Source organism: Melanaphis sacchari, unplaced genomic scaffold (genome assembly GCF_002803265.2).
Source record: "Melanaphis sacchari strain LSU unplaced genomic scaffold, SCAv2.0 Contig0_pilon_pilon, whole genome shotgun sequence".
Lineage (NCBI taxonomy): Eukaryota > Metazoa > Arthropoda > Insecta > Hemiptera > Aphididae > Melanaphis > Melanaphis sacchari.
Window position 1 is genome coordinate 2,728,122 of NW_020270366.1, and position 12,826 is coordinate 2,740,947.

Here is a 12,826-nt window from a genome sequence, read left to right on the forward strand (position 1 = left end):
ATTCAATTTTCTCTATAAATTATCGCAATTATCAATATTTTTTGAAAATTTAATTTAATAATCAATAATATGGTTTAGCCAACCAATTTAATTTATTTTAGAATTAATTAACGTGTAAGAATTTATTGGGCTGAAACGTAGACGATTTTTCCTACGATGAACATAATATGTATGTTTGAAATCATTCAAACAAAATTTATATAAAACTCAAAATTGTTGGAGTCTTGTCTACGTTTCTTAAAGCTTAATTATGACAACTTTCCCTATCTTGTGGCATAAAATGTAATCAATAGCTTTTATTTATAACTCACTTTTCATATTTTTACCATATATGTTTAAATTAACCAATAGCCATAGTGATAATTAACCAAGAAAAGGGAATATTAAGTCAGATATGAGTACTAATATTAAGTAGTACTTTTGAGATGTAATTACTCATTTATACATTAAGATTTTTTTTACTTAAAATATTATTAAAATAATATATATATATATATAATATTATATAATATATTCTTATATAGTCTTCTATTTTATATATTAATTATAATTAAAATATATATATTATATATATATTGATAATAGTTTTAAGTAATATTTATATGGTAATTAAAAATTATGTGAAATTAAATTTAAAAAAATGAACAAACATTATTATGTTGTATTTTTATTTTTTAATAGCTACTTGTTTACTAAATAATGTACTTAATCATATTTACTCACTCTAAGTCGTTGATCATTTACTGTCCAAACACGCGATGCCAAATCATTAGATGCTGCTACTATTTGACCACCTGTGCTGTCAAACTCGACTGACATAACACCTGCATTACTACCAATCAACATACCTTTGCACTCAGCAACCCCTATATACAAAATTAAAATAATCTGCTGAGTTTTAAGATTTTAATTTTTTTGCCAAAATATTTGAATATTTATTATTTACCTTTAGAGACATCCCACAGCTTCACCTTACGGTCTTCTCCTCCAGTTGCTACCATTCGATCTACTGGACTCCATTTAACAGCACTTACAACACCATCATGAGCGTCCTATATTATATTTTGAATACACAATTAATACTACTTAAAAAAAAAAAAAAAATGTTTTCTAATACAAATAAATGTAGTCAAACCGATAAATGAAATAATAATAATAATAATCCTTGTTAAATAAACAAATTGAAATGAAATTACATTTTCATATTTATCACTTATTAGTTAGGAATTTAAAGTATTTATTCAAAAATTATTATATACAATAACTAAAATATAGCAGATTAATAGGTATTCAATGATCAATAAGTATTATATTCAAAATCCATATAGTACAATATTATATGATTTTAATATTTTGAAGTACTTACAAATCGAATGGTAGCTTTGCTAGGCATAGCACATGGAGATGCCATAATTGGGCCAATACTATTGCTTACAGCAGTTGTCAAGCATTCTGCAGTTACACCACGCATATCATTAGCTGCTTCTTTAAGTTCATTTTGCATAATAGCATTTCGTTTTCTATAAAATAAAATAACATAGATAATAAATAATAGGTATAGTTAAACTTATATAAAAGAATGATAACTATTACCTATTAATTACATACAATTAATAGTATAGTTTAAAAAAATTAAATTACATTATCTTAAGGTACTAAGAAATTAAAAGGTGAAAAAATGTTATTCTAAGAAAATGACACAATAATTCTAAATAACTAATCAGAAAAAAATGATTTATATGATGATGCAATATCCGGGTAAAAACTTAAGTAAAAATATGGTATGACATGGACTAAATTTTTAGGTAGGTTTTTTAGGTTTTTATTTTTTTTTTTTTACTAATAACAACTCACTTAATTTATCATGTTATAGAACATAAATAATATTAATATTTTGAAAGCAATCATATATTATATTTATTAAAATAGGTACTAAAATTATTAACTATTATACGAAAAAATTAAATTAAAAGACCGTAAAATCAGCTCTGCTGCATAGTACATAGATTTTGAGAGTCTCTTGTCATTGAATACCTTCTTCACTGAAATAAATGTGTTGAGTACTTGAATACGAGTTCAATGATAAACATTACACATAAAAAACAATCTAAGCGAAAATTTTAGCTTCTATTTCTGAGGATATTTTATAATTGCTTTATTTTCCTATTGAAATCACAATAAGTTGAGCTAGTTTTTAGCAAAATAACGTATATTTAATATTTTTATTTATTATAATGTTATCATATAAATAAATCATATACATAAATTATCATATAAGTATTGTTGTTATTAACTTTTAAGTCAATACACATGTATTCTAAGTTGGTGTGAATAGAACATTGAACTAAAAATTAGTCTAAATACTTTGAAAATTTAACTGTGAATAGGAAAAAATAATATTTGTAATGGTAAAAAGTTTCAAGTCTCTGCGATTAATATATCATTTACTACAATATTATTACTGTATAATTCAATATCCCATTTTGGCAAAATTAGAATTTATAAATAAACCTATAAAAAAAATGTTACCTATTATTTCGATATTTTTAGAACACATCAAGCTTATAGCAAGAACAACTTTGTTGTACAACATTTTAAGCATAAGCTATTTAAATTAAATTTTTTTAAAGAATTTAAGAATTTTCGTGACTTTGATCAAATTTTTCAAACTAACTTTAAAATATTAAAAAACAAATTATAACCAGACTTTCAATATTATTTAATTGTTACAAAATCAACATAAAAGAAACATTGTATAAATTATTAAGCTTTTTCATCGACAATAAACATTTTTTTTTTTTCATTTATAAATCGAAAAGGTAAATAAAAATTCAAAAACTTTAAGTATCTATAAACTGCAAAAAAAGAGCCAACATTTTTTTTAAACGACATCATTTATAGTAAATGTTAATATAAATATTTGATAAAAATATTAAAATTGTACAGTAATTCATTTTTTGAAATGCAACAAAAAACAAAATCGATTTTTTTAAATCTGGTTTTGCAAAAATATTTCTATTTTCTATGATCTTTTTTTAGTAGACCATTAGAAAACCAATATATGCCTACCTAGGGAATAAATTATTATCAGCAATCAAATCACAATTATTTATTTCATTAATTTAATATGAAAATTATAAAAATTAAACTAAATAGATATTTTAGGAACTAATTTATATATATATATATATTCGATTAGAAGGTACCTACTTTATACTTTAAAAAAAACTTACACTAAAATGTTAATTTTCATGATTTTTTTTTTATTGCTAGAATATATATTTATATTTAATTAACCACTAATTTTAATTTAAATATTTAAGAACTATATAAAAAAAAAAAATAATAATAAAAAATGAATAATTTTTCAAAAAATATTTCCTTCATAAAACCTGTAAGATTTTCAAGTCTATTTAATAATTATTTTATAAATTAAAAAAAAATTAATTTATAAAATGATATGTACCACATATTACTTGAAATTAAAAATATTACTTAAATATTAAGTTAAATAAATTAAAACTATATACATTTTAAAGTATAAGATTAATAAGACACAACGTAATGAAACCTTTATATTACATATATGGATCAAATAAATAATAGGATATGATAATTTAAATATTTTTCAATCGTATTATCTAATTGAATGGACTAAAAATATGCATTCTTTTTTTTGATACCTAATAAGTTATTTATTTTTATAATTTCCATTTAAAGGCTAATAGTCAATGTTTAGCATTTTGATAGCGACAGTCAAAAAATACAGATTTTGTTTTCTATGAAAATATTACATTATTCAAATTTGTATACATAAAAAAAAAAAAAAAATAAATTTTGATAAATTTTTGTTTTTGTTAATTTTTGTAGCACACTGTATTAAAATACTTAAAAAAATATACAATAATATCATAATAAATTAATAAATATAATATAATTATTAAATATTTATTTAATAACAATATGTTAATATTAAAAATATGTGTCCTTCAATTAAATTAATTATAAGTTAGTATTTCGACATGCTGCAGTCCGAATTCTAAATATATGAAGCATTATTGTAATAGAGTATATACCATTGTAGTAATAGTTCTACTACAGCATGCACGTTAATGTAGTTTTATCATCATGTACACAAACATTATAATGTTTTTGCATCTAATTAATTAATATAGCTACCCTGCGCAAACATTAAATGCACCGCGTGCTAATTGTTACCTGACTAGATGGTCGTTTTCCTCATTCAACTTCTCGGCGTCCTTAGATTTATAAGTCATTAACCTGACCACGAGTTCTCTGTTTTCATCCTGTAATGAAAATCGACGACGCGTTAGCTTAGCGAACATTTTGTGATTGTACAGTTCGTGTGTCAACTGACTGGCACGCCAGTGGGGGCATATTCTCATGCAATATTATAAATAGACTCGTTTCAAAGCGCCACGGTTTAGGTCTTTAATTGGCATTACAGAGTATATTTTTTTTATTTTTATTTATTTAATTTTAATTTTTACGATCCGTAAAAGTATTTACAATAAGTAAAATGTTTATAGTGCAAATATTTTCCGGACTTACTCAAATCAAGGGAAGCATTGAGCTATACAACAACTCTATGCTATACCTACTTACATAAACCTAATAATAATCTGAAGATCTCAATAATAATAAATAATTATGAAAATAAGTTGTCATGAAATGAGTACGTCTTTTTAATATGATTACAACATTACAATTATTGAAAAAATAAAAAAGGCAATTTTGAAGGCGATGAATGGACAATCGTTATTCCAAACAAACAGGTACGTTTATAACCCAAACGTGAATGTTTTTTTGTAGTTATCGGATTAAAATGTTTAAAAAAATCAGTTTGACTATTTTAACATTACAATGGCAAATACAATGGTCTATAGATTATTAAATGCATAATATAAATTATATATTTGTACAGTTCATAAAAAAACCTACACCTTGAATTTTGTATCAAATAATTTAATATTTCTTCTTTTTAATAAAAAAAAAAAAAGAAAAAGAAATTCATATTATTATTTAATATTCAGTATCATATACATTGTACATTAATTTATAGTAAAATATGTAAAATATATAATACAATTGTTTACATTTTTAAATTAATATCATCTCGGCCGTCCAAAAACACACAATATCGTTATGTTTAAGATAAATTCATTTTTATAAAAATTAAGTAAATAATTGCATTTTTTGAAAAATATATAAACATTCTATGGACAAACTTTAAAAAAAAACCATTCAAAACAAAACAAAACAAAACATTATTTGACGGTTGTTAAACTGATATTTGAGCATTAATCATCAATATTATAAGTATAGTTTAAGGTACACAACATAGTTAACTTGAAAATAAATTAAAAGAATAATTAATTCGGATAAATTATGATTTTATTTAAAATAAAATATTTTTTATGTGACTACAGAGACGAAAAAAATGACTTAAAAACAAATTAGTTAAACTTCGATTGAAAAACATAGTATTATGGAATAGATTTAAAGCTAAATTCAAATTATGCAAATTACTCAATGAGTGAAAATTAATATAAACGTAAAAATTAAAATTAAATCGCGATTTCAAAAAATAATTTTCCACGCTTTAGTTGTTATCCTATAGAAAATTATTAAATAGCAAGTATGTAATCTTAAGAAAAATTGTAATCAAAAATGTTTAAAAACGGTCATTTAAAAAAAAAAAAAAAAAAACAAAGTTGTATTAATTTTAATGATATTATTATTGTTATTATTTAAAATAAAAACAATTTAGAATCATTTCTATAACATAACAATAAGTTAATTTGATAAATTATTTTAAAATTAATACATTTCATAACAACACAATGATAAAATTACCTACTAGAAACACCTTTTTATTAATTCAATGTTTATCATAATTTAACAAAAATAGAAAATTATTATTTTTATCATATTATAAATATGATTATGAAATTGTTTGTATCAACATGTAAACCATTCACTTTCTGATCCTAAATCTTAACTATGAAAATAGACCAGAAAATCCTCCAAAAAGACTAACTGGTATTAAGACATGGCTTAAAATTTAATTTAATAAAAAAAAAAATCACGTAAAAAGTGTTACTGCTGGACAATTTCATTCAACTTAGCCTTCATGAGCATAATAAATTACATTTAATCATACATGCATATTATGGATAGATTTAATACAGAATAAATATTTTAAAAAAAATGTTAATGGTGTAGACGACCGATATATTACATTTCAGTCCATTTGTGATTTGTATATAATTTTAAATATAATATCTATTGTTTATGCGCAAATCAAGATAAATATTAAATATTGAAAAAATAAATAAATATGTAAAAATGATAAGACATAAAAAAATACGAGTGGAACACAATTATATAGTTAGTAACTATATAATTGTGTTATTATTATTGTGTTAACTATTAGTTACTCTTCTGTATTTTCGGGGGTTTAATAGAAACAATCCAATGTTAGTAAAAAAGATTTTAAATATTAAATTATTACTATAAGTAATATTTAAGTATGTCTACTAAGAAAACGAAGTAAGTATCTATTCTGTATATGATAATTGAATTACATTTTTATTTTTATCCATTAATAACTTTTTCAGCATAGAATTATGATTGGATACTTGAATTTTCAATATTATTAGTTATATTATGTGTAAAATAAAATAGTATTATTTAGTAATTAATGTGAAAATTTACGCCTCACAGTAAAATTGATCCCGATGCCATAGAATAAAACTATTATTCATAACATAAAGTACCTACTCGTATAGCGTAATTCTATGTATCTGTTCTATATATCTGTTAACTGATTTAATGCTTGTATATTATATACTGCACTACTATAATATAAAATACTTGTGCCCTTTATTATGTATATATAAATGTACCTATATTAAAATAAAATGGAATTAAATCTATATAAAAAGTATATATTATTTTTAAAATGAAACGCGAAGATGATTAATAATTAGACATAATCATTGTCAAATTACATAGAATATGTGATAATATCAATAACGTATAATTGAAAAAAAATGTTTATTCTAAAATAATATTTTGAATTAAGAAGAAAATATATACATATTGTGCAAAAATTAATTTTCGTAGAAACTATATAGGTAGGCAGTTGATAATCACCAACATAATATTTAAACATTTTAATTTACGATATAGGTACTTTATTATATCATTCAACACGCAGTATACGTGAATCAAATGTATGTTTGTTTATTTTAAGTTAAAAATAGGCTGAATGATTTTCTTTACACATTTATTTTGGATAATATTTACATTTATTCGTTTGAAATGACGTAGTATCACGATGTAACACATTTTGTCAGGGTCATCTTTATACTTGTTTTCATAAGTTAAAATCAAATAAAAATTTTGAATAAAAAATACTATGTATTATGTTGTAATATAATTGCATTTGAGTAACTGCAATAAAGTCTATTTTCACATAAAAATGTAATACTTTATGTCATATTTCCTGATTTATGATCAACTAGTTTTTAAGAGTACATAATATATACAGAGAGAACACAAAAACCACAACACATATAAATGTATACTTGTATATTTCCTACTAACACTAAAAAGTGGGACTATAATAATCATTTGAAATATAATTTAAATATTTTAAAACTAAGAGATGCGTAATATATAAATATAACTTGTTCGTTTAACTAATTACTAACATATTATTGAATAAAAATAAACATTTTTACTATATTGTTTTATATCATATTTTAAAGAATGTGCCTAAGTTTTCTATTACCTTAAATTTTAGAAAAGCATTTAAATAAACTTCTGAAAAACTTTAAACAGTGCATTTTTTTTATAATAAAATTAATATTGTAATATGTTTCTTTCGCATGTATTATAAATAATAAATATAATATAAATTTCATTTAACCAAATTGAATTACATACTTTATTTAAATTGAATTATATTATTTCTATTACGAAGTTATGTTAGTAAAATTAATGTTCTTGAATAAATTTTTACTAATAAAGATTGTAGGGCAGTTTTAGAAAAAATTATAATTTGTATCAATCATACCTATGAATATAAAACCCAAATATTATTAATATAATATTACCAACAACATTTTTGAATACTAAAGAAGTAAAAAAAATGTTATTGAATTGAATTTTAATTTAAATGTACCAAATTACTAAACCTTAAAAAAATATATTAATAACTAAAATATAATAATAAACAATTACTTGAAATGCTCGTAATTTTTCTTCAAGTTTAGTAAAAGCCAACTGCAGTGCTTGGTGTTCATCTTTGAGAACTTGATTTAATTGTTTTAACTCAGAGTTATTTTTCTGATATAAAGATATTTCAGCTCGCAAACTAGCATTTAACTTTATATTTTCAATCAAACTGTAATCATAAAATATTATACAATACTTTAATAATAAAATTTATTTTTTTTTTTTTTGAACAAAAGACAATATAGAATTTTACTAAGCAACTCTTTCCTTTTTTCATAAAATTATTTGTCAACTATACATTTGTAGAAGCAATTATACCATCATAATTTTAACTAAATTAATAGTTTTACCCGTGTATATATATATATATGTTATAAATTATGCATAATTATATTAATAATTATAAATATATTATAAGAAATTTAACAATAATCAGAAAATATTAAAATAAATACTTAATTTTTTTTTATTTATATCCTGATTTTCAAATTTTCTCTTATTTAATCATCTTAACATAATATTAAATTTATATAATGTAAATGAATAGATAATAGTAATTATAAAATAACTAAAATAATTTTAACAACGATCTAGCAATTATAATATAACATAAATAGTATACAAATTAATGAGAAATTATTGATTAGAAAGACAATGAAATTGAATCGGTGCACTGAAGGTGGAAAATTAATTTTAAAATGAATTAAAGGCTTATAGCTAAAAAAAAGTATACAATTTTAAAATTAAAAATATTTCTACAATCTATAAGAATTTGATATATCAAAAGTAAATTATAGAAAAACTTGATGTTAACAAATTAATTTATACTGTTTTTATAAAATACTTATCATTTTAGTTAATACTATTTATTTTTAATCACTGATTTCAATTTACAATGTTAAATACTTTAATTAATAATTTGTTATGTTGATTATGTAATGTTTGTCTATAGGTATTTAATTCATAATATTTACAGTATACTTAATATAATAATATATTATGTAAAATAAAAATACAAATGAATGAATTATAAATTAATCATAGTTAATAAGTTATAATTTAAATATTAACTATATTCCTGAATTTATCAATAAACATTTTTTTTATATAATTCAAAAAAAAAACAACATTTTAATCTTCTGAGTATTAAACACTGCATAATATATTAAAAATTACAAATAAAAAATGTATTTCTTAAATTGCATTTATAATATAGTGTTTTGGTTTTATTTAATGGCAGCATTAAACAAACTACATACTAAACAAAACACTAAATTACAAATTATAAATAAAAAATTACTTTAATGTGTTATAATATAAACAAAAATAAATGTTCAACAATTTAAAATTTAGAGTATAGTTTAATAAAACCTATAAAAAAAAGTTACCAAAAATACACGTAAACATTTACAAAATATATATAATATTATATTTATACTATCTAAACAATTTAAAAAATTAAATAACTCTACTTGTTTCAGATTATAATTAACTACAGAATTCTTAATTCTAATCAATCATATAGAAATACCTCATACTTTAAAATTAAATTCTTAAATAAAATGGTACATATAATAGAATAGTGTTAAGTTTTACAAGATTTTACAAAACCATACATAAAATATTTTAAAAGATTAACTTGAAAATACAAAATTTATTTAAAAATACTTAATGTACTATTATATATATTTTCAAATTAGGATTTCAGTTTTAATATTATTTTATTAAAAAAAAAAAAATATTCAATAATTTATTTATTTGAACAATATACCTCTTTTTTTATCTAAATGAATAATTCTATTAACAATAATAAAAATTGGTTTCTATTTACAAGAGTTTAAAGTTTTATACATAATGAAACATCAATTATTAAATTATTAAATCTAAATATAGAACTATATAATTATAAACATACTTATAATTAATAACAACCATGAATATAATTTATTATTAAAAATAAAATAATAACACCAAACACTTAAAACTAATATTTGTTTACAGAACTAACTATTAAGTATAATTATCTTGATATTACATTTTGGAACATAATATAGCTGCTTATTGTATAGATTCTAAATAATAATAGTAAAGAATAAAATAAAATATTTAAGAGTAATAGATATTAAAATAAGAAAAGTAAATTATTATGAGGGTAATGAACTATATTCAAAAGTGTAAAAAGTTTATAATATATCAATCAAATAAAAATACATTTTCATACATTAGTTGTAAAATATTAAAAATTATTGTTCATCACTTAAAGAAAAAAAAAAATTTTAATTGTTTACATAACAACAGAAATTATAGTTTAAATTAATGTTCAATCATTACTTATAGAACACTAGCCACATTAAAATAAAATAAAAATTCTACACCATGAATTTAATGTATTTTATATAATTAATAAATTAGAATTATTTAAGGACATAGTTTTTACAAATCAGTTAGCATTGTGTAAATATAGTTTTATATCTACTATAGTATAATCTCAATATTAAAAAAAAGTCAATTTAGTTAAAATAATCTTCACTTAAAAACCAACTGTTAAGTTATAAAATAAATTTTAAGTTAATAAGTAATTACAGATCATACTATTAATTAATACTTAAGTATTGAATAATTTTATACATAATCACAAACCTGTTGTTTTTGCTAGCAAGTGCTTGCTCAGTCAATTGTAATTTTGCATTTAAATCTATAATCATTTGAGCATTTTCCCCACGTCTACGATGTAATTCGGTCAATTCTTCTTGTTGCACAAGCAATTTTTGTTCTAAAGCCGATATTTTTTCAGAGTACACAAAATCACCACCAGTATTACCACGTATAATTTGAGATTCTAGTTGAACATTTTGCGCTCTCAATAAAAGAGAACTGTCATAGAGTTTATTATCTGAAAATAGCCAAAATAGAAAAAAAATATTACAGAATTTTTGTTAATAACAATTGCAACAAAATCAAATCAGAACTAGGTAAACTCACAGAAATTGATCAGGTTTTGAAAACTATTTGTCTCCCTGGAGTTTCTGCTCTCCAATTGTTGGCATATGACCGCCTTCCAATCCATGACGGTCAGTCTTCGATTCAAACAAAACCTTTTGTATAAATCTCAATCGATGTACAACCACCAGACAAATAACTATGGAAGAGGCAATATCGTCCCAGCATCCGATCTAGACACTTCACCACCGTCTGTGCATGGCGTATACCTACCCTGAAAACCCTGAACGTAGGAAATTATTGTTGTTATTTAATCAACTTGTTGGATCAACAAAACGAAGCGATATTCCTAATATTTAGTGCGTACTTTGTCGTCGTCGTTGAACGCGACTGACCGACGTCCTCGAAGATTTATGCAAATCTTAATAATTAATAAATAGCATTTAATAACAAATAATAATAATAACAGTAATAGTAACAGGTATTGAACAATTTAGTATTATTAAAATTTTGAAAAAAAAAAATGATAAATGATAAGAGCCGTTTGAGTTTGCGATGATAGAAAAGCTATAGGTACTCTGGATGGTCGGCGGTGGTTTAAACCGCGCACCATTAACAACCGTTGTGGTTACAGTAACGACCTGTGCGCGTGGTAACCTCCAACCGATGCATTTACCTGTTACCCGGTGACCGGATCTACGTCGTGTGATAACATAACTCGTAACGCTATCTCAAAACGTGTTGCACAATGGCCACAATAAGCAACGGCCAACGGGCACTTCAATGTATTTTCTATTTTTATTATTTGGGTATTGTTAAATAAGATAATGATTATTGATATTATTATGTTATGTGTAGAATTACATAGCTGCTATCATTTTGTACATTTTTTATTTACGTTTTATTTATTGTTATTACGACATACGCGAGTGCAATAATTTTTCTGTTCTCGCTGGGTTTGCAAAAAAAGAATCGCGAGCCACCGCCCAATTGTATTATGTTATTCTGTTTAAATATGTTAAGAAGGTAAGTATTTATTTTAACGATCATTAGTCGTTGATATGAGAATAAAATTTAACGTCGCAAGGTATAGATTCCCTTGCCACGTCAACGACGATGAATTTTTTTATTACTTACTATCCAATAACCGGAATTATATAAAATATACTCTATAAATACGCATCAAATTTATATATTATTTAAAATGTAATGGTGTTTATTGATATTATACAAACGTATAGCGTAGATACAATTCACGTCAATGAGATATGAAAGTAATAATATTGCTTAATAAGTGATGACCACCGGTTTTGGCATTAAGCCATCATAAAAGATTACCTCCACTTTATAAAACAAGTATCAAGTTTAAAATTACTATTATACACAGTACATTTCGCAAATTTTACAACATGCGTTACAATTTACCACTCAAACAATAAAAAATATCAAATGTAAAATCGTTATTATAAATAAGTTTACACCGTAATGTTTAAGAATTAATTTTGAAAATGTTCCGTATTTTTCTCACCTCAATCGTTATCTAGTGATTTTCTTAGTTAGTGATATCGACTATTAACTGGAATATACATAAATTAATTATGTCTTTATCAACAGAGAACCA

The 12,826-nt window shown here is 22.2% G+C and overlaps 1 protein-coding gene across 2 annotated transcripts in view; it reads right to left on the reverse strand.

Moving 5' to 3' along the window:
- Nucleotides 1-11,696, reverse strand: part of LOC112600546 (autophagy-related protein 16-1) — a 159,106-nt gene extending 147,410 nt beyond the window's left edge. Inside the window, exons 1-8 of one of the 2 annotated variants that reach the window (XM_025347812.1) lie at nucleotides 11,573-11,696; nucleotides 11,248-11,479; nucleotides 10,906-11,158; nucleotides 8,272-8,434; nucleotides 4,219-4,307; nucleotides 1,367-1,520; nucleotides 947-1,052; nucleotides 724-866 (exon numbers count right to left, since the gene is read on the reverse strand). In XM_025347812.1, the coding sequence (XP_025203597.1) occupies nucleotides 724-866; nucleotides 947-1,052; nucleotides 1,367-1,520; nucleotides 4,219-4,307; nucleotides 8,272-8,434; nucleotides 10,906-11,158; nucleotides 11,248-11,332 (993 nt within the window). In that variant the 5' untranslated portion in view covers nucleotides 11,333-11,479; nucleotides 11,573-11,696. Of the gene's footprint in view, nucleotides 1-723; nucleotides 867-946; nucleotides 1,053-1,366; nucleotides 1,521-4,218; nucleotides 4,308-8,271; nucleotides 8,435-10,905; nucleotides 11,159-11,247; nucleotides 11,489-11,572 lie in introns of both variants that reach the window. The other variant, XM_025347804.1, reaches the window with a different exon arrangement.
- Nucleotides 11,697-12,826: the final 1,130 nt, after the last annotated feature.